Genomic DNA, 26,217 nt, shown 5'->3' with positions numbered 1-26,217 from the left:
TTTCTAACCTCACTCTCAGCTAAAAACCCCATCTATACCAATGTACCACACCTGCCTCAGCCTGCCTTGCCAGCTAGTAACTGATGCATCCCATTCTAGTGACAGGCTTACCCAGGACTCTTTAATAAATGTACTTCCTACTTAAGCCTGCTTGAGTTGGCTTGTTTTTTGCAAATAAGAACTCTGACCTGATGCCGAGGCTATGAGAGCTAAGAGCCAGGTGCTGAATCCTTGGCAAGTCTATTGTGGATTTGTGCCTGGAAAGGTCTTTGAAAGAAGGAGGTGTGGATGGCACAGCCACTCGCCTGGGCCCAGTTCAGATGCAGCTTGTCCTATGTGGAAGACAAGCTGGACGCGGCCTCTATCACCGCGTGGAGGTGGAAGGGTTTGGCACCACCCTGCTGGGAGATGGGCCAAAGCTGCAGAAGCCAGGATTTAGATTTTGAGATATGGAATGTTCTGATAGACCAGTGCTAGAAACCAATACCTCAGGAGGCTGGAGAATGGGCTTCCTTTGAGGTCTTCAAAAACAAAATAGGTGTTTTTTTCCTTTCTTTTTTTTCAAGTCTCCCACTACATGAGCCCATATTGCTGAGTGCCTAGCAGTGCCTGCCCCATAGGATGTACACAGCTGATGCTTTCTGATTATGTAAGCTATTCTGAAAGATGAATTAGTGCAATAAGGTTGAGCTACGTGTCAGAGTTCATTGATTCCAATTATCCCAACCATTCTAAGAAGGCATTTTTGCCAGTGTTGCTTTAAAAGAAAACAGTTTTCTGATGGAATCGTGCCCTCTCCCAAACCACCAAACACCCCACACTTTAGATTTGAGAATAGTCTCTCTAGCAGGTCCAGTTCTCATTGTGACCCTGAGAACTCTTCCTAACTCAAGGATACAGCTTTCCCTAAATGGCTTTTTGAGGGTGACAAAGGAGAGTGAGGCTCCAAGAGGGTGATGTCACTGCTTTCTCTCCTGGCCAGTGCAGGAGAACAGAAGGCCTTCTGGGAACACGGCTTCTCATACCCTATGGAGTGCAGAGCCACGCAGCACAGATGGCAGGGACTTCAAAAGCACAGGAGTCACCTTGAAAGATGATGGCACGAGGGGGCAGGGTGGGGGCTTTTATACCATTTGACAACAAGGAACCAGAAAAGACAAAAGCTATTTGCCCGATTTGTGCGTGTGTCAATAGAGCTGAGCTGATTCTCCTTTAATGCACATCAAGGGAGGCTAAGCCTCCTGCCCGCTTGTCCAGAAATAAATGGCATCAATCAACTGACAGTTTCTCTTGCCTCCTGATCTCTGGCTCTCTTTTCTTTTCCTTTTTTGACACAGGGAGCATTCCCAGGCAGCTAATGCATAACAACCTCTCCTTCAGTTCACTGTACCCCAGAAGAGGTGACAATCTTGTGCTGAGTTCCTGACAGATTCCGAGCCCCTGAGACGTGGGGCATGACAGGGGCTGCCTCCTGCTCCTTGCACAGTCCTGGGTGAGACTGGGCACATATGACTTCCTGAGGCAGGGCTCGGCCCTCTAGGCCCGCACCCCTGGGAGGGAGGCTTCAGTGTGGCAAGGCCAGAGTCAGTGGGAGGAGATGAAGGAGAAGGTGGGCTTTCCAAGTGGCTGATACTGGAGCCCAGGTGGGTGGCCTGGCCTGCAGGCCTGGCTCTGCGTGTCTCACCCCACAGGCTCCCACAATACCCCAAGGCCTTTGGAGGGAAGGTTGGTGGGGGGGCAGTCAGTGGGGGCACAGGAGGAGCTGCAGTGACATCAGTGCCTATTCCTAAAAAGCTCATTGGCTTCCTTCTGCCTCTGAGGGTCCCGGAGTCACAGCCACCCAGGCTCCTTAGATGCCTTTTCATTACCTTGCTTGTTTGTTTGGTGTCTTCAAGGTAGACCTGGCAGAAACAAGAGCCATACAGTTCATCTGACAAACTCTCTGGTGGATCATTTCAAGCACAGGTCATATAAGAAAGGTAGAAGCCATGAAAATTCCAGTTCCTTCTTGGGAGGAAGCCCAGGAAGAGTTACAACCCTCCCAAATGAGCCAGGTGCTCATTTAAAGCAACCACCTGTGTCTGGAGGACATGAAAAGGCACAGCTGTGGCGCTTGGTCTCGCCAGCCGAGAAGGGCCATCAGAAGCAATTCAACAGAGCCTTCCACTCACTCTTTTGAATCCTTTTTAAATTGAAATCCTGAAATAGTATTGCATTTCCCCAGGAATCAAGCTGTCAGCTTCAAAGACGGAGAAAATGCTTCTGAGGCTTCATCCCTTCTGCGAGCAGCTGAGGTCCCCACAGAGAAAAACAGGTTGGAGGGGGACGACAGGGGTCCTATCCTGATACTGTCCTTGCTTTGGTGTGACTCAGTTTCCCCACTAGTCGAATGTGGGACAGGCAGCCTCTAGAGGCTTGGCCCTGGGCTGGTTCATTGCCATCACCGTGGTGGTGGGGGGGCGCGGGGGGGAAGGCATGCTCTTTCTCTCTCTCCTCAGGGCCAAGAAGCCAATTTTGACTTTTGCTAGGGCTGAAGGGTTAGAATGTTGTCTTGGAGGACAAGCCCGTGGAGTCAGGAACGAAAATTTCTTTCAATATCTTCAGTTGCAAAGCAGCTGGCTGCCCCACTGGCTCTCGCTGGCTTGGACCAGAACTGAACTCAGCGTCAAGGAGAAAAGTTCTGTCCCTGAGCAAGACAGCCTAGCCTCAGCCTTCCTCCCTGCAGGCACCGAGCCCAGCAGCCTGGTGACCTCAGGCAAGTTATTTCACCTCTTTGTGCCTCAATTTGTCCATCTGCAGAATGTTCAAGAGGCACCCACTGGCAGAGGATGACACATGAGGGAATAAGATGGACTCCCCTAAATCACCCGCCTCTGGTAGTGGGAGTGGCAGAAGTGGGGAGCGGTTAGAATCTGGGGGAGATTTTTCTGTATGAAGCTACTCTGTACCTCAGCAAGGAAACAATTGTGGTTTTGAAGAAATAGGTACCAAAGGCACTGAGAACCCCCTGGGAAGGGGCCTACATCACCAAGCCCAGACAGGCACACCAAGACTTGGGTCCCACCTTTTCTCTCCTAGGAGCCCTACAAAGCACTGGCTTTCGGCTGAAGAGTGGCTCTTAACCAGGATAGGGGACAGAGATTCAAGGCCAGCCTGGCCCTCCTCCCTGCAAGAGTAGCCCTGGGGACCGCGTCCTGCCTCAGGGCACCGGGCGCAGCCACACTCCCTCAAAGCAGCTACTGCATCTTTTCTCCTTCACAGAAATGCCCAAGGAAATGAACCAACAACCAAGTTTCCATTTCAGAGGCAAAGAGGCTCCACAAATCTAAGTCATCCCTCCCAACTAGACAGAGCTCTCAACATTTGGCCACAAGGCAAAGAGCTGTCCTGCAAAGCTCATTTCCAGACACTCTTTTTCCTGTCCTGTCCGCCCCTCTCCCCAGGGTAAGAGAGGGCCTGGAGAGACTCCCTTCCCAGGACCCTGCACGACTTGTCCTTGGTCCTCTGTGACCACTACCTCCAGCCACACCTACCTGAGAGTGTGAAGATGAAAGTACTTCTATGGAAAGGGTTCAAGTTCAGAGCCTGGATCTATTTATAGGAGGGAAGCATTGTTTCTGGGGAACACACCACTAATTTTCATGGCATGTGCTGACTCATGCTTATCACATGTTGGGTTCACCCAGAGCCCAGGTTGGCAGCATCTGCAACTTGCCAGGGCCCTCAGCCGTGCGGGGGTATGGGGCGGGGCAGCAGGTAGTAGGTAGGGAGCTGCATTCTCATGGAAATCACCAGAGCTCCAGCTTGGCCAGAGGTACTTCCTACCTGCTCCAGCCCTAAAATAACGGTTTACCACCTAGTTATTAGAAGAATTGGCTCCTCACCTTTCCTTTTCTTTTGCTAGATTTCAAAAGGTGTGGGATTTTTAATTAGACAGGAGAAACCCCTAATTCATGGACTGCCAGGATAAAATCCATGGATGCCATGAGCCAAATTTAACTGGGAGAGACTTTCTTAATCTTGGTGACAGAGAATTACATTACATGAAGGAAGCCACACCAATAAAACAACACAAGACCAAGAAAGCAAGGCACAAAAATCAAAATTTGACAGAAAGAATTTTTCTATTTGGTAGACAGTTTGGTCCACAGACAGCCTGCATCCTGCTAAGATGCTCCCCTTGTCAAGGTCTGCTTGTCTAGCTACTGCTGTTAGAAAGATCTTGCCATCTTTAAGATGTGTCACTTGCTTATCAAACCTATTTCTGGAACTCTCTGTGAGAGCCAATTTAAGCTGGCTTCTCAGTTCATTCTCCACTCAAAAGAGACCAATTCCTCCTCAGAGTCCATGAGACCAGATGCTATGACAAATGCTCCAGCAAAAAGAACTGAGAAAATGATCCCACAGTGCCCTTGGGGGAGCACAGGATTCAGCAGCCCTATCTGTGGCTTGAACACATACTAGTTTCAGGTCGGTGCTGCCATCACTTCCCTGCCAGTGTTTCTGATGAGATACGCTTTTGTAACAGCACACAGGATTTTGAGGAATAGGAGAAAATTCCCAATGGGGCTAGGGGGCCATGCCAGATTGGGAGCATGGCCCTACAGACAGCTGCAGCCCTACTGCATCTGGCAGCCTGAATTTGGCAGCAATTCCTGCAGATGAGAAGCTACTGCTTTTGTTAGGTAGGTCATCGTCCCATAAGCCCCGCTGGGAGCACTATCATAAAAAAAGTGGCAAATTCCTGTGGCTTGGTCTTTCTCCAGCGTGTCCATGGCTCCAACTGACATCTGCAGCAGGAAAAAGCAGAGGGAAAGGATGAGTGGGTTCATACTCCACTTCCATCAATGATTCTGCCTGCTGGAGGCTGGCAATGCCGGTGAGGGGCAGGTTGCTAGAAGCACCCAGCCCAAGGCTGCCTTTGGTGTTTTCCTTCTCATGATGAGAAACTGCCAGGAGAGCCCCCTGAAGGAGGACAGTCTGACTTGGGGAGGATTTTTGCCTCTGCTTCAGGCACTGCACTGCATCTTCCCAGACATTCATCTGCAGCTCACCACTGACTGCAAGGAGAGGACCATGTCTTCTACCTCGATTGGGGGTATTGGGGAAGTGACTTACCCAGGGCCACACTTGTAGCAAGAAGTGAGGTATGGACTAAAACCTACTCTGAGGCAGGCTGTACCCTGGCCTGTTTACCTCCCCACCTCCCCTGAGTTCTCAGATTGCCCAAGTGGCCATGGGACTGTTTTCTAAAGCAAATAAATGGTGGACATTTTGTCCCCATTTGTGATGTCATCTTCTTGGTTGGTGTACATGCTCTCCTATTGGACACAGTCTCCGACCTCATGAGAGACAAATACCAGCCAGGCCAGCTGCCTGGCTGCGGGGTGACCGCCCACCTGGTCCTGCAGGAACAGCTGGTTGGCCACCTGCACGATCTGGTCCACGTGGATGATACCCCCGATGCTGCTCATCTCCGTGTCCGACAGCAGCGTCAGCACCATGATGGCCTCCACCAGCAGCTGCCGGTACTCGGGCTGGGGCACACGGTTCAGCACCGACTCCACGTGGACAGCGAACTTGATCTCCTGTGGGGTCATCTGCCGAGGGCGGGAGAGGCCTACCAGCCCTAGGGCCATTGCTACCCGCAGGCCCTCTCCTGCCTCGCCAGCTGGCACCCTCTAGACTACAGGTTTACGGCTCTCCTCAGGGCTCACAGCCTGCCTTGTCCTGTCCTACTCCCCTTGACAGTGACATCCAGGGAGCAAGGGCCCTTTCCTATTTCTCTGGCTTCTTCATTATTCCTTGTGGCATATAGCAAGGTGCTTTGCACAGAGTAAAAACAAAAAGAAATCAATTGTTTAAGGATGACTAGGGGAAGATAAACCAGGAAAGATGGTTGTTTTCTAACGAGCCAGAGCCAGAGCCAGAGCCAGATGAGGCTGAGTGGGCACAGCACAGAACTTTTAACGTGGGTTTTCAGGGGCCTGTGCCTATAGAGGCGCATTGGAAGATCTTGGTTGTCAAAACATGCTGTTTCTGAGGGCAAGGAAAGAGAAAACGTGACACCAATAAATGCGGGAAAGATGCTTTGCAACATTTCAGAGTTAAATGGTTAAAAGATTGGACCCTGTCTCTAACAAGCTTTAAACAAGCAGCATGAATGTTCAGAGTCCATGAAATAAAGCACTATGGGAACCGGTCGGCAGGCCAGTGTTTGAGTTTTTCTCATCCTACCTCTCGTGTCGTTGAGGATGGGAGGACATATCCATCAATGGACAGACCATGGCACTGGAGGCAGAACACACACCAAGTTTCAGTCAGATTCCAGAATGCAATCTAGGAGTGTGTGTGTGTGTGTGTGTGTGTGTCGCACACATGCACTCGTGTGTCCACACATAGGCACACCTCAAGTCACTCTGCCCTGGAAACCTACACGAAGGCTGGAACGCACCAGACTGTCAAGAGTTATTTTTAGAGAGCTTGTTCTCACTGTCCACAGGCTGTGTTTTCGATGGAACAATTCTGGGGAAACCAGCAGGCATCTTCTGAATCTCGCAAGAACAAAGCCCAAGGGAGCTGCTGCACTCTCATCCGTGGAGGCGCAGCATTTAACTTGGCAACTGGGATCTGGCGGCCCCCTTTGGTGCCATCATAAAGGGAGATTTTCATGGCTCTTGCTGGTGTAGGGGTGCTTCTGTGCCTTTGCAGGCATCTATTTTTGAGATTTCTATAGTAAGCACCAATCACAAAGACTCAAGCACATGCACAGACACACACATGCACACCCATGTATATAAATACTAAGTGCCAGCTCAATAAAAAAATGCTGCTTTTTCATAATAAAAGCTTCTTGGTCTTGAGCCAGTAGAAGTCCGGATGGAAGCATGTGACACCCCAGGAAGGATAGAGAGATTTTCTAGGAATAGCTTGTCTTAGTCCAATTGGCTTGATTCTAAATTCCAGCACCCTAGCAGGAGAGCTGCACCCTCTTTGTCTCGTGTGGGGGGGGGGGGCACTAAGGAGGGAGCAGTTGTCTGCCCTCTCACTGGCACAGTCACTAACACTGATGGAGACCCCAGAGGCCTCTGCAGGGCTGGTGTGGGCAGCTGGGCGCGTGCAGGGCTGGCTCTGACAGCTCCACACCCAGCCCAGTGGTGGCTGGAAGGGAGACCTCGGGACTCTCAAAGGCAGAGGTCCAAGTCTCCCTAAGGCGCCAGGGCCCCCTGCTGCAGAAAGACCAACGGCTGATGATGAAGTGGTCATAAAGCACACTGGGCTTTGGGAAGGGGTCTGTAGTGTGTACTCATTTGGGATGATTTTTCTCTGTCCTCTTCCGCTATGAAATGAGCTAACAAAAATAGTTTTGGAGAAAAAAAAAATCAGTCCTGCTGACAGCTCTTGGCTTGCACAGCCGCTTTTAACCGAGACGTGCTGTCCCTCCATGTGAGAGACAAGACAAGCTTTGGGATAGGCCCAAGGAGAGGCACAGATGCCCTGGGGCCAATCTAGTGGGAAGACAGAAATTGGGGTGCAGAAAACAAAGGCAACATCTCCCACCCCAACTGCTCCCTGGCAGTTGCTCCTCTGACGCAGTCTGTGGCTGTATTTCCAAATGTCTGTTTCCAATGATAATCCTGAGGGATTTTAGCCCCTGGGCAGATGAGGAACAGCCCTCTCCAATGGGCACAGGAGGCGAGAGGGAGCAGCTGGCTAAGGGCAGAGGCATCCGGGGGTCCCTGATCTCTAGGTGGTGTATGGGAAACTGTGGCTCCAGGGCCCAGGTGATCTCAGGTGCCCTCGGGGCCTGGCCTGTAGCCCTGCTCAAGGAGGGCCTGAGGACTCTGCTGAACCACGTGGCTGCCCCCCCCTGCCTGGCCACGCAGGAGGTGGGGGGCTAGCCCTCTCCAGGCCCCAAGAAGATACCAGATCATAACTCCAAGTCTCATGATGGCCCCAGGCTCCCCCTTAACCGTTGCCCCAGGGCCAAGGCTTGTGGGGGCTGTTCTGGGTCTTCCATGTTGACCTGAACCTTATTTTGGCCCTAAGCCTTCCTTGCCTTCTCCAGGTCTGTGAATCGTCTGACTTTTCTGCATTCCTTAAAATTGGCCAAGTGGGTCCCACACAGCCTGGGCCACCACCTTGTCTTACTTGCCGAGGCTCGGGAGTGTTGGTCCTCTCTCTTCAACTAATCCAGGGGTTCTCAACCAGGGGAACTTTGCCCTCCCTCCTAGGGGGGCATTTGGCAAGGCCTGGAGACATTTTGGGTTGTCCCAAATGGGAGGTTGCTAATGGCATCTAGTAGGTGGAGACCAGAGGTACTGCTAAACATCCCATAATTCACAGGACAGTCCCCAAAGGCAGAGAAAGATCCCATTCCAAATGCCAAAGGTACTGGGTAGGGAAAAGTTGCTCTAAGCTGAGGGCTCCCCCCGGACGGGGCTGTGTGTTTTGTTGGTTCTGCAGACACATACCCAATACCTGCAGATGCCACTGGGCCTTGCAAAGGGAGTTGGGGGGATGGTTTGGTTCCCCAGGGGTATGCAGCACACAGCACAGTGGTTAAGCTCACCTTCTGGAGGATCTTCCACACCTTCTGGTAGAATCCCACGGGGACCCGGTTAATGGCCCCATCCAGCCTTCTCCTACGCAGCCACTGGCCCTGCTGCTCCCCCCAACCAAGGTGATGCCCTCCAGAATCTGATGATGACGTGCCAGTGGGTGAAGACGGGGTGCTGGACCTCTGCAAGACAGATAGCACATGGCCTTCAGAAGGCTCCCAACAGGTGCCTGGCTGAACACACCTCTCCTAACAGACAGTTCAACCAACAATCCAAACTACCTGAATTCCATGTGCCCACATTCCACTTGGTTCATTTCTCAAAGAGTAATTCATACCTTCATTCCCAGTTTGGTTACTTACTTATTTCTTCCACATACTCCTCCCAGCCCCAAACAGGCAGTGCAGCATGCCAAGGACCCCAAATGTAAGGGTGCATGCCCTGGAATCAGGCAACTTGAGGTTCAAATCCCAACTCTACCCTAGCAGTGTCACTGGCCATGACCTAACTGCAGCTGTCAAGTCCCTCACAGTGACACTAGCTCCGGGCCTCGGTCTAATCTGTGAAGGGGTGAGTGGCACAAGGGGACCTTCTTCCGAGAGCTGTGCTGAGAGATCTGGAACACTGAGAGCCATGCCTGGCCTGTGGACAGCTGCTACTACAAGGAGTGCTTCTAGGAGGATGTACTGGGAGCCCAGTAGCCTGGGTCCCCTGAAGTGGGGGTTGCAGGAGAGCCTGGAAGGAGACACTGGGCCCTCAGAACGTGGGAGCCTTGCAGAGGTACCCGCGGCCCAGGGAGAGAAATGCCAAAGTGTACACTTCCCTTTTGCAGTTCCATGGTGTGATGGGCCTCGCCTCATCACGTGGGTACCCTTCAAGAATGCCACCCATAATACAGGGGGAAAAGGATCTGGAGCCAATGACAAAAAGCAAAGGCTCAGAATCCACATTTAGCATGGGGTATCTCTCTGATTATGGTAGACCCACCCATCCTTTTGAACCCCACTTTCTATTTTTCCTGTTTTCAGCATTGGCTTTATCCCAATTTGGGGCAAAGGTCCCCTCTGAACTGGGAACCTCTGTTTTTCTAAAGCAGAGGAAGAAGGCGTCCTCTCCTTCCTCCTCCTCTGGGGAGCACTGCTACACGGCCAGCAGTAGTCCAGCCCATGACCAAAGAGGCGCCCCTGCTGCAGCCCAGCTGCCCCTGGCCTGTGATAACGTCTGCCCTTCTGCATTCTCTTTGTTCTGGACTATTGGGTACTTTCCTTTCTGAATGGACAGCATCAAATGTAAAGGTTTAAAAATGAAATCCAGATGTTAACCATTCTAGCAGGGCAGGGGGTGGGGTTCTTCTCCATGCACTCATTCCTACTTCATCAGATCTTATTTTGAAAAGGCAGTTAGGCTGGGTTATTCCACTGGGCTCATTACTGCCATTTAAATAAGGCAACAATTAGATACAAATAAAAGTAATTACAGCTGCACTCATCAATGACTCAGCTGATTTTCTCCTTCTAGCTGCAGGAGGAAGATTCAGCCTTGCCTTTGCAATCAGAGCATTTCCTAGTCCTCTTGAACACGACCTGCGCCTGATGCTGAGCAGGGGCATCCTGTGTGCCGACTGCCAGTTGGCGAGTGTGGGGAAGAGCTGACCGTCATGGCTCAATAAAAAAGGCCCTAGAACCAAAGCCCTGAGGTTCTGGAAGCTCCTGGGAAATGGTGAGCAGAGGGCCCCTCCACACCCCATGGAGGTGAGAAGCCAAGAGCTGAGAAATCGCTCAAAATGGAAAACAGAGCTCATTTTGAGAAACTTCTTGGTCTTACTAGACTCTAAAATTACAGGTGAAGGAGACCCCTCAGCTTCTAATGAAAACACTTAAAGCCTGCTCAAATCTTTGGACATTAACGATGAGGAGGGAGCAAGAGAAAGGCATCACAGGACTTCAGACACTAAAACAAGGAGACACTGAGGGTCACGATCATCCGACGGGTGGTTTACCACGGACTTGGAGGAATGCGCACTGCTGGACACGGCCTGGCCCACAGAAAAGAACTACAAAACAAAAAGGAATGACTCAGTAATGGGCAATGCCACCAGCAGAAAGCAGAAAGGAGGAGCATGGAGCAGCACTGAAATAGCAGAGAATGGGAGAGTTGAGAAGTTCTCACTTGTCAACACAAGCAAACTCGTGGCTTCAGAACCACCCTTCCCCCCCCACCCCCTGGGGAGCAGAGCTGTGGGGTTTTACTTAAAAGAGAACTTGGTAAATGGTCTTACTTTTAATAGCAAATGTCACTGGGTTTTTGTCATCTGTGGAGGGTATCTAGTCAAATTAGGCCATGGGTTATTGGCCAAAGTCATGGCCATGGAAGGCTAATATTTTATAAGGAGAGCTGGGAAAATCTACATAGGTCAACAAAATACCCCTAACCACTACTTAAACATCTGGTACCTAACAGGCATTCATAAATATCTGTTAAATGAATGAATAAGATCAGGCTGATGACCTTTGGCCAAACAAGTATTTCCTCAGCCAAAACTCTAGAAGGTACCCTTCCCCTGCATGGGCAGCACACGTGAGCACACACATGCACACGCGGTGTTCTTGAAAAAGGGAATCGCAATTTAAAATGCCATGGCCCCTATTACATTTCAAACTGATAATCATGCATTTCCTTGATGTCAGTGGCCAAATGCAAAACTTGTACTGACTAACTGAATCCCAACCCACCGAGGAAGAAAGCTCATCATTTGGTCCCCATAACCGGCAAGGACAGCACTGAGTGGAGGCGAGAGGACCCACCCATCTTCACCAGCAGTTGGCTGCCACTGGGATATGGGTAGCCAGAGGGATGGTGCCACCGAGTGGCTGGCAAAGGAAGAGGTCCTGGGAGTAGGTCCCTTCCTTGAATGAGCACAGATGCAAATGACAGCCCCAGTATGTTCTGCCCTCAGACCCTGTGTAGAGTCTACATTTCCATATCATTGTACATTTCCTCTATGCTCTCTCAGTCATGGAGATGCTAAATCATTAGAAATGTGACTCCAATTTCTGGAAAGAATTGGAGGAAGTATGTTACAAGGGTATTAGAAAAGGACAGCAGCCTGTACCGGTTTTCATTCTGGTTTAACCCCCTCCTGGTGATCTGGGGGGTGGGAATAGCAGGATTTTCTGTACTGATGTAACTAATGACTACATTTTACTTTTCCCTCACTATTTATTTCCCTCATTTTGAAGAGAACTCCCACAGAGGCAGAGCCCGGGACTATTGATTTCATGATGTATCCCACAAGCCCCAAGAGTTTGGTAAATGGATTTTTAAAAAAGAGGCATGGGGCTAGGTCATTTCTCCAGCCCTCTGCCGGTCCCCGGGGCTGCCTGCTGCAGCTTGCTGGGTCACCTCAACCCGAGCTGGTCTTGTGGCCAAAGCGTTGTATGTGCTCTCGGCCTGTCGGAATTCACAGCCTTGCTTTCCACAGTCAGACCAGAAACACAAACAGGAAAGGGTCAAGCCAAGCAATGATGTTTCACCTGTTCATCGGCACTAAATCTCCTAGTCATCTGAAAGTAAAAATATATCAGGAAATAAACAAAAGCTAGCTTCAAATAAAGAATGCCCTGCTACTTCTAGCACCCTCTACATAGTCCAGAGCAGTGTTTTTCAAATTGTAGGGTATGACCCATTAGTAGGTCAGGGAATCAGTATATTGGGTCATCATGACCAGCATTTGACCTCCGTGAAATGGAAAAGAAAACTGGAGTGCATTTGTCTCTGCTGGTCAAGGTCCAAACAGGAAACTAGATTTCCCACAGAGGATCATGGTAAAAAAGTTTGATAAACACTGTCCTAGTTCCAGCCTAGTACCTGACATGTTAGGACTGAAAAGACACTGAATTGCAGGCTGGTGGAGGCAGTACAAGGGGATTTTTATGTGAATTAAATAAAGGTGAACAAAGATAGACAAACACCACCCCTGTGGATGGTGACAAACAGGTATTGTGAGCTCTCCTTTCTATCTTCGCACCCCTCTTGCTGTTTTGTTTGGAGGACACATCTGATGGAAAGAGGATTTAGTTACTTTCTGAATGACTCTACTTTTTAAAGGGCTGTGGCCCACTTGGAGGAGTGGTTTTGGGGGACACAGGCAAACCCAGAGATGGGTGTTTTCCAGAACATTTATGTAACATGCTAAGGTTGAGGAAGAGCCTATGTGGGTGCCCGTGAAAACCTCTGGGAGATCTGGGTGCAGGGGCAGGTTCGGGTTCCAAGTCAGAACAGCTCTTGATCCCTGCACAGAGAGTGGGCTGAGTGCTGCCTGCCCTGGGTTTCTGTCACTCTCTGACGAGAGTGCAGACAGGGAAAGCACCCTCTCCCTGTGCCACATGCCGCAGTGCCCTTCTCACCTGTTTCATCTCACTCCTCAGTCTGCTAATGCCACTCCTCTCTGTTTTGGTGACTCCGGTATGTCCCACCTCATGGATGGAGATGGCAGGGCTGGATGTGGCGGAGTGGATAGGTCGCACTGGAGGGGAGACACACATGTAGCTGAGGCCCGAGGGAGACCCCCTGCCATGTGCTGGGCTGGATTGCATCTCTCTCCTCCACTCCCAGATAACCTCCCTTAGAGAAGGGCCTCCCACACCCTGACCAGTACTCCTTGCCAGCACCTAGAACCATGCCTGACTGAAAGGATAAAAGTGTGAAAATCACTTAAGCAGCATGCAGAAAAAAACCAGTGGACGTAAGAGCCTTGATGGAATTGGATATGTTTCTGAATCGTTTTTCCCTCATCTCATACCACAACTTCCCTGTAGAAAACTGAGACCAAATAAGCAAGCAAAAACACTGCTCAGTGCTAAGACATTTTAAAAGTTACCCTTCTGGTCTGTTTTCTTCGACTATGTATGTTTTTAATGTTTTTAATGATTGCATGGCATTCAAGCTCAGGAGTGGTCAGCAATACGCACAATCCAATTTGTATTTTTCTGAAGGGTTTGTCATGACTAAAGTGTAGGCCTCACATCTAACCTCCTCAGGCTCTGGCCCTCTGACCTGTATGACCTGAGGAACGCCGGTGGTCCCTGGGGAAATGACAACACTGTCAGGCACTCAGAGAGGGGTATGACAGGAGCACTGTGGCTCCCAGGCCAGTCACGTGGGGGCACTTGGGCAGCTCTGCTGTCATAGGGTGCAGCCCACAGAACTCAGAGGTGACACCAGCACAGGGATGCAGGGCTGGAGCAGCACACAGAGGCCCCATGCCAGGCCAGGGCTGGGTCAGGGAGGGCTTCCTGAGCAAAATGAAATGAAGGCTGAGCCTGATGGAGGGTCCTTGGGACTAGAGAGGGAGAGGGAGCCATGCCGAGGAGGGGGCTGGGGGGTGGAGAAGACACGATTGCCTGGGAATTGGCAAGAAAGGCAGCGGTGCCCATTTTAGAAGAAACAGGGAGGCTGCCCGTGGTCCTGGTTATTGCCACCTCACTTCTGACCTACTGTTCCAGCCTGGGACGCCCTCCCATCTCTGACCCAGGCCCTGTTGGCACCATGGGCACAGTGATCATTCTGGAAGGCAATGCAATTGTGTCACTACCTGCTCAGAGTCCTTTGAGGCCTAGCTCTGTCTTCAGAATAAAGCCCAAACAATCCTTGCAGTGCCATACAAAGCTCTACTGACTTGATAAACAAGACAGGACATACACTAAGAAAGAATGGAGCTCTGAGGCATGCTGCAACATGGAACAGCCTTGAAGAAATTAGGCTCAGTGACACAAGGAAGGAACCTAAGGACAAATACTGTATGATCCCACTTATAAGAAATGACTAGAGACTGCAAATTTGCAGAGACAAATTCACTTAGCAGTTACTAGGAATGGGAGAAAAGAGGAGGGGGGTGTTTGTAAAATTTTTTTTAAAAGTTAAGACTCATTAAAGCTCTTAAATAAAGACAAATAAGGTGGTATATGAGAATCCTGTATTTTACACATGATTATTCTATAAACCCACTACTTCTCAAATAAAAAAATTAAAAATAAAAATATATAGATAACAATAAAAGGCAGCAGTGTGAGGGGGCCCTACTGACATGCTCCCTACCCGGCCACCTCAGCTCTCCACCTTGGGCTGGCCATGGCACTGGGCATTTGCACATGCTGCATGCTGTGCCCTCCCCGTCCTGCCACTCCCCTGCACAGGGCAAACTCTTCTCATCCTGCAAGCCTTGCTCCAAGGTCACTTCCTCGGGCGCACCTGCTGCAAAGCCCACTTTCCCAACCAGCCCTCCAATGGAACCGTGGGAGAGCAGGGTGCTGTCCCCAGAGGGCCCAGGAATACCTACAGTGAAAGGGCAGCGGAGAGGGAGGAAATCAAAAAGGAAGCACAGTGAGTGGCCAGAGAGGGAGGAGGAAAACCAGGGGAGCAGAACGCAGAAGCCAAAGGGGTCCAGGAAGCCACCAGGGGGCCTGCATGGGGCAAGACTGACTGGAAATATTTATCTCAGACATCTTAGGATTTAATCAAAATTCTAAGCCTATTTGAGCATCCTAATTTATAAAAACTGAACAATTACAAAGGATGATTAACAAATGATGTTACATTAAAACAGACAGCATCCCTTCCATCCTTGCTTGCAATTAGACATGTTTATGGTTTTCAAATGATATTCCTCTGTTCCTGGACTCAGAAGCATCCATAGCTTTACATCTGATAATGTTTTTTAAGTAATTATCTATGGGAAGCCATGCATGCTATTATGATGAGCAGAACCTATTAAATATTTATCTTGTACATTTACATTTCAAGGATAGTGCCTTTGAAATAATGGAAAATCACTTTTGGAAAGGGATCTTGAGCACTCCTTCAGGAAAGGAGAAAAGCTATCAAAACGTATCTGATTGCATGAGGTTGTCTTTGTCTGCTGGCTGGCACATGTTTGGGGAAACATGAAGTACCCAGTGTCCTTCTTATTAAATAAAAGGAACGACAGCCCACAGTTCATTTCTTTGGCCTGATGAAATAAATTCAAAAATGTGTCTGCAAATCATTTACTTTATTATGAGGAGGAGAGATGATAATTGCCTCAATTATAATCAGGGTGCGTTTGAGAAGAGAATTACAACCCGGACTTGGGTGATTATGTTCCTGAGCACCGCCAGTGGGGTGCTGGTACAGATGAGAATGAAGCGGGCGAGACGGGGAGGCAGTGAACTGCCTTGGCCAGCCGGGGCTGTGAGGTCGTAAAGGGTTCCTTTCCCTGCCTGAGAAGAAAGCGTGGGGTCTGGGTGAGGAAGTTTTACCTAAACCAAATGCCGAAGCACTATGTGACATGAAAGGTGGCCCTCTCATCGTACCACCCTGGGTTCTGACACTTGTACATAAGGGAGAGTGATTGTGGCACAGAGCAGGGAGCCAGCAGGTGAGGGCATGGAGAGGAACACACCACACCCAGATGCAATGACAGCATGGGGAAGAAATGTTCTCCCCAGGATCCTACAAGGGTGTCACAATGGCCTATATGTAGGACCCTTGAGCCCAGGCCTCTGTCACCCTTGTTCAAGCAGGAGCCATATATTCCTACATTTTGCCCCAAATCTCTTATTGATGTTGATTATGCATCTAAAGGAGTTTGGGGTGATGCTAGACCCTCCCGTCAGCCTTTTCTGGTCCTCCCCTAGAGTGAAAGTGCTCTTTACTTACTGCTTCTTTCAACACCAAACTCTTTTCCACTTAGAATATGGTGCAGGAGATTTTTCATATCAAAAGGGCTGAGGTTCATCAAACTTTCAGAAGCTTCTTCTCCTAAAAACAAGTACACTGTAAGTGTCACAGACACAGGTTTTGGGGGGCAGGGGCGGGGAGGCACAGTCGAATGGGCCTGGGCAGGTGACAAAGCTGGCTGCAGCTGGCCAGCCTCCCAGCTCAGGAGGACCTCAGCCTCTGCTGACCGGCTGACACGCACTCGGTTCTCAGGGCAGTCTAAATGCTGCTGTTAAAATGTTAGTTGTAAAGCATGTGTTTTTCCATTCTTAGACACACAATTGGTCACCCTGCAGTGATCTCTTAATTGGCTTATATATTTAAGTTGGTAGGCGTCTCCCAGTACAGATGTTAGTAAACGAGGGGCGGGATCTCACAGCAAGGAAAGAGAGGAAGCGATTAAGTGTGAGGACCCGAACAAAAGGTTCTGCGTCAGTTCTGCAATTTGAACGGTGAGCATCGCTGGCACCTCATTCCTCCTGACTTACGGTAGGAAACACCCCGTGCGGATGGCTGGGTGGAAGTCATGGCTGAATGAGAGAGCCAGGTAAAGTATGAGCACGCTCAAAGGGTCAGAGGCGCTGGCTCGAGGCCACGTGAGCAGGGTGGTGGGGTGGAGGGCGGGGCCCGGCTCTGAGCCCTGAGCAGGAGCCCCAGCTGCTCTCACCTGAACAGTTGAGGCTCCGTGCCAGCTCCGTGGCCATGACCTGAATGATGAGCCCAATCCGGAGCCGGAGCATCTCCACAAAGAGGCGGGGCTGCGCCCTGACATACATGGCCAGGTAGACCACAATTTCCTAACACAGACGTGGGGGAAGAGAGGCGGCATTTCAGGGACCAGGTGGGCTCCTCGAGGGCCCCACTTTGTCTCTGTCTCCCCAGCCCGGCCCCTGACCTGGGTGAGGACGGCGATGCTGATGTCCTGCCCGCTGGCTTCGTAGATGAGTTTTGTGAGCTCCTCCGGGGGAAGAGGCCTGGGGAGGAGCAGCAGGTCACACATACAATGAAGATACCCCATTTCCCAGGATGAAGTCTCCCAGGTGACAGAGAGCCTCTTTCAACATAGATAGGCGGATGGATTGATACACAGACAGACAGAATGATAGGGCAAAGATGGCAAGATGTTAAAATTGGCAGAGCTGGGTATGTAGGGGATGGGGATTTTGGGGGAATTCTCTGTATACAGGATGTATTATTTTTGTAACTGTCCTGTTAAGTTTGAAATTATCTCAAAGTAAAAGGCTTAAGGAAAATAAAGACCCTTCCTCCTGGGCTGGACGATGGATAACACTGGCATTTCCACTATGGCTGCCACCCCAGTCTGAGGTCCCCAGAGCCAACGACTTACGTGGAGATGGTCTTCTCCCGGGGCTCGGGGGGCAGGCCCACAGTCAGCTGCTTCTGGTGCGACAGCAGGTCTGCACAGGCCTACCCATGTGGGAGAAGGGCAGGGAGAGAGTGCAAGCAAGCTTAGTGAAGCCAACGGGACAGGGTTATCACCAGGAAGACCACAAAGTTAGCTTTACAACCTCTATGATCCCGGTGCAATTTATTTGAAAACTTCATATACAGATTCCAGACTGAGCAACCGCAGGCAGGGGCTGGGTCCTGGAGATCTTTGTGTCTCTGCTGTGCTGCCTTGTGGATATCCATCTGTGGGCACACCCACCCTCCAAACCCGGCGGGCTCCTTGAAATCAGCCAGAGAGGACAGGCTGTTGTGAGGCCAAAGATGCTGATGTTAAGGGTTAATTACCATATTACATCCTAAATCACTAGTTTCCCAATTATTCACATACATAAATGCCATCTCTGTACTATAACACTGAATATAATTTAATCTTACTTTAAGGTTTTAGAAAGTGGTTCTGGATTTTGCAGGGTCTTGGGGTTATAAACATTAATCATCAGTGTATCGTGGGTGTGCAGATATAAAAGCGAGTCCTGCTTAAGAAGAAGCCAGGTCACAGAGCATATTCATTTTATTTTCCTGTAGCTAAGAAGGAACAAAAGTAATTAACCTGAATTTCATTTCCTTCCAAGGGCATTGGGAGGTCAGGGGAGGAGGACCTGCTTCAACTATTAATTAAATAACTGCTTTCCTCTACAAACAAGTGATGATTGCCACAAGCTTTGATTATAGGAAGACTGGAGATGGAAGAGGAAGGAGGCATGGGGCCAGAGAGAGGACAAACTGATAAGCACAGCGTGGTCGTGCTGACCTCTGCAAGGACCTCCACTTTCTTCCGGAGCAGGCCTGAGATGTAGCGAATCAAACCCCACTCCTGGTTCAAGCCAGCCTTCCCATAGAGCTCACTGAGGAGGCTGTGAACGGTGACCCCATGCTGTCCAGAGAGACTGGTGTCCCAGCTGGGTCCCCTGTCAAGAGAGAGAAAAACCCAGAAATCTGGCACTGAAAGCTTAAAGGCTGGATTCTCTTGCAGGAAAACATGCCTAGCACAGCCTACTTTACTAAGAACTTGGGGCACGCTCAGTGCCTCTGACTATCACAGAGAGGGTTCAATCTTACCAATGTGTCCCTTCTGTCCATTTGAAACAGAAGCCTAATGTCAGGAAACTGAACTCCTATACTCATGCAGCCTTCTCATCCTGGGAAGCCCACATTAGGAGGCAGAGACGGGGATAAAAGTCACATACATGGTGGTCCTCAGCAATTGGGGTGAATATAACATGCCCTGGGCTTTCCAGAAGGCCAAGAGGACTAGGAAAAAGTCAAGGAGAACTGACACAGCTTAACCTAGCAAACACCATAAACTTACTTTATAACATAGAGGATGTACAGAATGTCTGCCTGGTCTTGTAGGTTAGAACAATCTTTCAGCTGCTCAACCAGCTTCTCACAGTCCACGTCACCATGGTCGTCCCTGGGCCACTGGATGTCACCTTCGGGAGCCTGGCCGAGCAAAAGCCAAGACGGACAGAAGGGCTGAACATTGGACTCTCTGAAGTTAATGGAGGGAAACGCCAACCTGGACTCAGTGGCTGGCTGGGCTCCAGTTTTCAAGTGAACCTTTGCACCTTTTGATTTATATGCTTTTACTAATTTTGATTAGTTAATCACCGTGCTGTTTAATGTTTACAAGAGACCAGACTGAACATGTTAAAATATGTGTACGTTTTATTTATGCAAAATTCAAGAACAGGAAAAACTAACCTATGGTGTTAAAGGCCATGATAGCAGTTACCTTTAGAGTGGAATGGTTTTTTTTGAAAACCAAATGAAAAATTGTACATGATTATAAACAACTGAAAACTGAAGTTACAGTTAAAAACATTCTCCAATAGATGCTGAATCTTTCTATTCATGTGGATAAAATCAGGAGACTTCTGGATAAAATAAAAAAGTATGGGGACTAATGGAGAACAGTGATATTTTATTTTCCTTGAGGAAGCTTTTATATTAAATTGATGTTACACTAAAAGCATTAAGAACAGGGTCCCAGGAGCTGCTTTGAAAGTAGTGCCACGGTGGCTGGCTGGCACAGGTACGAGTGGGCCAGGTAGTAAGCGCCTTTATTTCTAGTGCTACAAAGATGTGGATGCCCAGGCAGGCAGGGAGGAGACTTTATTTACATTCAAAATATAAATAAATCTTGCATCAAATTCAACAGACATGTGAACACAAATCAGTTCTTAGGCAATGAAGTGATTGCGTTTGCTTCAAAATTCAGGGCGTCTAATTCTCAAAGTCCTGGATAACAAGAAAGACAAGGCTTTCTTTCACGTACAACCATTAAAAAACTTTCTTGGGACTAAAACCAGTATTGCAGAGTCTTAGACTTCTTTTTTTTAGCTATTCCAAATACTTTACCTTTTTAAGGAGTGGCTGAGGAGAATCAACGAGATTCAGTGATTTACGATGGGCACTTAGAACTTTAGTTGGCAAAGTCATGGGAATAACTAGAAAACAAAAGAATTAAGAGATCTTCTGAGGAAAAAGGGTGAAAGATTTCTTTTGAGAGGTGCAGTGGCTACTTCTCATCTAGGACAGGCCAACTAAAGGAAAGATTACTCAGCATAATTAATTTCAACAGTATTTATCAGGTAGCCATGGCATGTGCTAAATCTGTGACCAAGAAATTAGCATGATATGGATCTTGCCTTAAGAAGATGAATTTGACTATACACGCCCCTGGAATTCCAGCAAAATGACATATCATCTTAGGACTGGAAGGAGTCTTAGAAATTCAGTCGAGGAAACTGAGAACCCAAGAAAGTGGACCATTTGTCTAAGGTTAGTGGTGTGTCCATAACTGAGGTGTCCTGGCTTCCTGTTCAGTACACGTTTCCCTCTGTCATTGCAGGGGGGTATGGCTTCTGTTTTTTAACCACCTTTGGATGTTACTGCTATCAATACTTATTCATTAAGCCATCCCTGTCTTCCAGGCTATAGCATATCATCTTGGGAGAATAGGAAGTTTTCAAGATCAAAATGATGCATATTTAAAAGGCATTTATGGGGCGGGCCATGGTGGCTCAGTAGGCAGAGTTCTCGCCTGCCATGCTGGAGACCCGGCTTTGATTCTCGGTGCCTGCCCATGCCAAACAAAAAACAAAACAAGGGCGGGCCACGGTGGCTCAGCAGGCAAGAATGCTTGCCGGCCATGCCAGAGGACCTGGGTTCGATTCGCGGTGCCTGCCCATGTGAAAAAACAAAACAAAACAAAACAAAAACAACCAATTATTAAAAGCCACTTATAGACCTCCAGGTTACACTAGTGGATTGAACATACATTTAAATTTTACTTCCTCCTAGAACTCCACTAATACTATAGAAAAGAGTAAAACTTTTTAAAAAGACATATATCCTCAAGAATAGGGAAAATAAGGAGTGACAACAATAGTAACAAAATTTTGAGAGTGGGAAAGCTGATGGATGAGGATGAAACATAACTGAATTAGCAAGTCCAAGATGACCAAATTCCAGATCTGCAGTGGGAAAAATCAAGAACCAGCTAGGTTTTCATTGCAGAATCTTCCAGAGTCTCAAGAACTTGTGGCATTTTATACCTCTGGAACTGGGAGCTCCAAGGGGTTGTCCAAACTAAAGAAGACTGAGGAGAAGCTGTCTGAGAAGCAGGGAACTCCCTAGATGTCCTCCACAACTTCACACAGCTTGCCAGCTGCCTCTCGTATGCTAACAGGAGACTAGAGGGGCTCTCCTAAGAGGGTAAAAGAGGAAGATCTCTGGACAGGGAATAACCAGCACATATGAAAGCCTGGGTATTCTTTTAGGTGGATTAAGTGACTATATAGCACTCAGCTTCCAGAATGCTAGCAGCCAGACCCTTAACCTTCAAACTGGAGACTGCATAGTATCTCTGTATAATCAAACCAGCCTATACCCATATAACCCCAAGTCAAGAAGTTCCATCCTCAAGGGAGGCTTATGCATGAGCAGATAACCAAGAAGCACCAGGCATTGGTACTCTAATGTGGAAAATAGAGACCAAAACAAAGAAACAAATGCAATTTGGGAGAAATGAAATGTAGGGAGAAGAAAACATAAAAAGAAACAGACAGGGAACTATAGGAAGATGGCAGGGCAGGAAGCTCCAGAAATTAGTCCCTCCATCAAAACAATAACTGAACTGGCAGAAACAATCTGAATCAACTATTTTGAAACTTTAAAATCTAGTGGGACACTGTGCAGCATCCAGGGAAGACCTGGACAAAGAGGCTGGTAATCTACATTAAATGTCAGCGAATTTCACTCTGTGTGTAACCACTTCCATCCATATGGCAGGCAGCAGTGGGGACTAGTCCTCCAAAATCTGAGTGTGTGTGGTCTGATTGCTGGTCACTGCTTTTGATCAGCTACTTCAGATCACTGTGGGGCTGGCTCTGAGGGCAGCCATGGTTCCAACTCCCCTCAGGCAAAAGGGCAAAGGAGTCTTAAACAGGCAGTCCCTATTTTTGTTTTTCTTTTTTCTCTTCCCATTCCCCATTTGGGAGCGAAAACAGTTTGGAAAAATCACAAATAGATGGCTCCAACCCTCAACAACAATAACAACAACAATAACAACTACCACCCCCAGGAATCCCAGAAGTGGGAAAGAACTAGATTTCCAGAGTTACAATATACAGAATGTACATTTCTCAACAAAAAATGACAAAACACACTAAGAAAAATGAAAGTATGGCCCATTCAAGGAAAACTGTTTGCTAGAAACAATCTCAGAGGAAGGTCACATACTGGAACAATTAAGCAAATACTTCAAATCGACTGTCTTAAATATGTTCAATGAACTAAAGGAATTAATATACAAAGAAATAAAGGAAATGAGAATGTCTGAACCAAATAGAGAATAGAAATAAAAAGGAACCAAACAGAAACTTTCTCCAGTAACTGAAATGAAAAACTCATTAGATGGATTCAATAGCAGATTTGAACAGGCAGAAGAAAGGATCAGCAAGCTTGAAGACATGGGAATTGAAACTATCCAGTGTGAGGAGCAGAAAGAAAAAATAATAAAGAAAAATGAACAGAGCCTGCAGTATCTGTGGGACACCATCAAGCATATCAACATACAAATCAGTGGAATCCAAGAAAGGACAAGAGAGAGTCAAAGGGGCAGAAAAAGTATTTAAAGAAAGAATGGTTGACCAATTCTGCAAGGAAAATAATTACCCTCCCCCTTACATGGGACATGACATTCAGGGGTGAAAGTCTCCCTGGCAACATAGGACATGACTCCCAGGGATGAGTCTAGCCGTGGAACGTGGGATCAACAATGTCTTCCTAACCAAAAGAGGGGAAAGAAATATAACAAAATAAGGTATCAGTGGCTAAAGAGAGTTCAAATGGAGATAAGAGGCTATTCTGAAGGCTTCCCTTATGCAAGCTTCAGCTAGATATTACTAATTGCCATGGTTTGCCAACCCCCAACCAACACCATTCCTGGTAACCCTAAATAACACTGGCACTCTTAGATTCTACAAAAGTTTCATACACTAAGATTACTTCCAGAAACCTAAAACCTCCAGATGGTTCCTAGGCCAGATAAATCCTGAAACCCAGAGGGGCCAGCTTCTCCAAGAACATCAACTATTTCCATCCCCCTTTCCCATACTGTCAATACCCCTTTCCAACATGAAAATGTGCAGATGTTACCCCAGAGTATATTATGCAGATAATCAAGAGGTATCGGCAAAGCCCCTTGACGGATAGGAGAGAAAATATGGAACTATTAAATTTTACCACTAGGGAAACTCTGGATACTGTGTCAAACATTAGGGACATGCAAATCAATAGGCAAAGTCTTTGATCTTGAGGCTTACTCTTGTGAAGCTTATGCATGTAGTGGAGAAGCTTAGCTTACCTATAGGTATGCCTAAAAGTTATGCCTGGAGGACCTCTTTTGTTGTTCAGATGTGGCCTTTCTCTCTCTAAGTCCAACTTTGCAAGTGAAACCATTGCCCTCGCCGCTATGTGGGACATGACATCCAGGATAATGTTAGTAACTTACATGGAATTTCCAAACCCTTTGCTTTTGCCATCACAGAAAGTATATCACGGGTGGAGTGGATGGCACTGAAAACATGGCGGTCTTCTGTTTTCTTACAGAGTGGGGGCAGATAGCACTTCAAAGATGTGCTTTGCAGCAGGTGGTTGATATACTGGTCCAGTTCATCTTGGCTTTCTGTAACTGGATAGGCAAGAGAAAGAGCTAATGAAAACAAGCTGCAGGAATAATCTAAAATGCATGCTAGTGTGGGTGTGACATGAAGCACTTGGTGGATTTAGTGAAAGAAAACATTTGGATATAAGAGATTTGTACCCCTGCCCCTGAAGATGGAAAAAAGAAATTTACATAGATAAAGTGTACACTTACAAATTTATTGTTTGGAGAAACTTCATCCGGGGAAAAGAAAATGCAAGTCAAGGTAATGCTTACATCACATCATCACAAAATAGGCTAGCTGGATGGAGTGGCACATATCGTGAACCAAGTACTATGTGAGATAGTCTGTGGGCCAGCAGCCAACATCTGGTCTTTTGGGTTTAACGTGTCATGGATGAGCTAAGCATTATAGAACCCCTAGCCCCAATCCCAACTACTATCTAAAAGTTAAACACAAATCACTTTAATCCAAAAGCTTGTTCCATGTGAGAAGTGTAATTCACATGGGATTTCAGCATTCATAGTCAATGAAACCCAGATCATTCTACCATGCTTTGAAAATTCAAGCTGTTTCTGTCTTCAGAACATATTTTGTGAAAAGTCCTCTTTCCTGAAACCCTTTGTCAGTTTAGGTTTTTAAATTGGCATTTTTATTCATTTTTATACATGCAATTTCAGAAATCTCTTTTTTACTATTTTAATTACCCATTGCTTTCTGTGCTTGAGCTGTATGGTAATTTTATCACAATTTCAAAGTTTAAATTGATTTAATAAATCACCCACCAAACTGTTCCAAGTCGTACCTTGATTATAGTTGTCTTCTAAATACCCTCCTAAATCAGAGTCACTATCAGGACTGAAGCTTCCTTCACTGGCATCCTCAAACAACTTCTCATCACAGTCTGGATCCAGGAAGGTCAGATATGTGTAGAATGAAGTGGTGAGAAATTCTGAAAGGTTCCCTAATTTGACCCTGCCAAGGAAACAATGTGTTAGAAGCACAGGTGTAGTGTGGACAAAGTTTAGCTATGAATCACTGTGGTGGCCCAGGGCCAGAACCCTCTCCTAAATGGGAATGAAACCCCACACATGGAATAGCTTGCTTGACCAGGATAAAGGTCAAGAAAGAACACAACCCCCTGGAGAGAAAGGAATATAATCACACTCCAGACTGCCACCACTGGAGACCCTCTCCTGTTCGTAAGCCCTCATAAATCTATGTCTGCTTCTGTGCCTGGCATGTTTTTCGGTCTCACAACAGCACTGGCCCATGCTTTGTATGAACTTGGTTTGGGCCTGAACAATCACTGAATGATTTTTCCACAACCAGGTAGAGCCTTCTGCCAGAATCAATAAATATTTTACTCTGCAGAATGTTTCAGATAAGTAGTTGGCTAAGAAATTAAAACAAAAATTCAAGAGAAAGGACAAAGTGGAAGCATACAGTACATTAAGAGCAAAAGTGAATCACTCACTGTGATTTCTTACTCCCAAATCAAACCAAAATGCAAATCTAATTTACTAACCCAGAAGTTTTACAAAATATACTGAGTGAACCACTTTCACCCAGAACTAATCCTTAAATCTTTTGCCCTAAAACAACTAGCCCAGAACAAAACCATAAGCCAATCTTGTCTGTACTGCTGTTCCTGTGTCCCTGTGACTGTTAACGTGGTCACAGATGTGCAGGAGTGTTATAATAATGCTTTCCAGAGCCAAATTTCTCTCCAGAAGGAATGCGACAGGTAGACCATCCCCAGAATGGAAGAAACGCTCTGAGCGGCTCTATTACATTAAACTGGGGAAGATTTCACCGACAACTGGAGCAGAGTTTGGCAGCATGGGAGGTTTCTGCAGAGGTTGGGAGGAGGTGGGATTTCTACCTTATAGAAAGCAAGCCCCCACTGTGCTTCTTAAAATGTTCTTTTGGGTACCAGAACAATTATAGGATGCCTCTGACCTGCCAGCAGGTTAGGGATTTGTTCACATGGCTGAGAAGAACGTTTAAGGAGTAAATTGGCATGTGATGCAAATTAATTTACAGGTGCTTAAGCTTTAAAGGGCAAATGCACTACATTAAGCAAGAAGGTCAGAGGGAAAGAAAAACCTTCCCTTATGTGAAAAGTTCTCCTAGAGCCAGGGGGCTAGTTCTAAGGATTGTTTTGCCCCGGGTTGAGAAACAGGACTGAGAGGAATTAGGTCTATTAGGCTAAAGAGAGTTCAAAGGCTGAAGGGCAGCAATTTACCCAGGCCTCT

The 26,217-nt window shown here is 47.6% G+C and overlaps 1 protein-coding gene across 6 annotated transcripts in view; it reads right to left on the bottom strand.

Annotated features, from left to right (window-relative positions):
• Positions 1-4,105: 4,105 nt before the first annotated feature.
• The window catches only part of PHKA2 (phosphorylase kinase regulatory subunit alpha 2), an 80,456-nt gene continuing 58,344 nt past the window's right edge, over positions 4,106-26,217 (bottom strand). For 3 of the 6 annotated variants that reach the window (XM_077145074.1, XM_077145077.1, XM_077145078.1), the window contains 16 exons: positions 24,765-24,934; positions 23,806-23,985; positions 20,148-20,236; positions 19,096-19,229; positions 18,538-18,694; positions 17,665-17,744; positions 17,212-17,290; positions 16,984-17,113; positions 16,257-16,358; positions 12,968-13,086; positions 12,095-12,124; positions 10,561-10,614; positions 8,573-8,743; positions 6,238-6,291; positions 5,400-5,600; positions 4,106-4,790 (listed from right to left, as the gene is read on the bottom strand). In XM_077145074.1, the coding sequence (XP_077001189.1) occupies positions 4,620-4,790; positions 5,400-5,600; positions 6,238-6,291; positions 8,573-8,743; positions 10,561-10,614; positions 12,095-12,124; positions 12,968-13,086; positions 16,257-16,358; positions 16,984-17,113; positions 17,212-17,290; positions 17,665-17,744; positions 18,538-18,694; positions 19,096-19,229; positions 20,148-20,236; positions 23,806-23,985; positions 24,765-24,934 (1,921 nt within the window). In that variant the 3' untranslated portion in view covers positions 4,106-4,619. Of the gene's footprint in view, positions 4,791-5,399; positions 5,601-6,237; positions 6,292-8,572; positions 8,744-10,560; positions 10,615-12,094; positions 12,125-12,967; positions 13,087-16,256; positions 16,359-16,983; positions 17,114-17,211; positions 17,291-17,664; positions 17,745-18,537; positions 18,695-19,095; positions 19,230-20,147; positions 20,237-23,805; positions 23,986-24,764; positions 24,935-26,217 lie in introns of those variants that run through there. The other 3 variants (XM_077145075.1, XM_077145076.1, XR_013169328.1) reach the window with 3 other exon arrangements.

This window comes from Tamandua tetradactyla, chromosome X (genome assembly GCF_023851605.1).
Source record: "Tamandua tetradactyla isolate mTamTet1 chromosome X, mTamTet1.pri, whole genome shotgun sequence".
NCBI classification, from domain to species: Eukaryota; Metazoa; Chordata; class Mammalia; order Pilosa; family Myrmecophagidae; genus Tamandua; species Tamandua tetradactyla.
The sequence above is the reverse complement of the archived record's forward strand: the minus strand, read 5'-3'. Positions and strand labels throughout refer to the sequence as shown.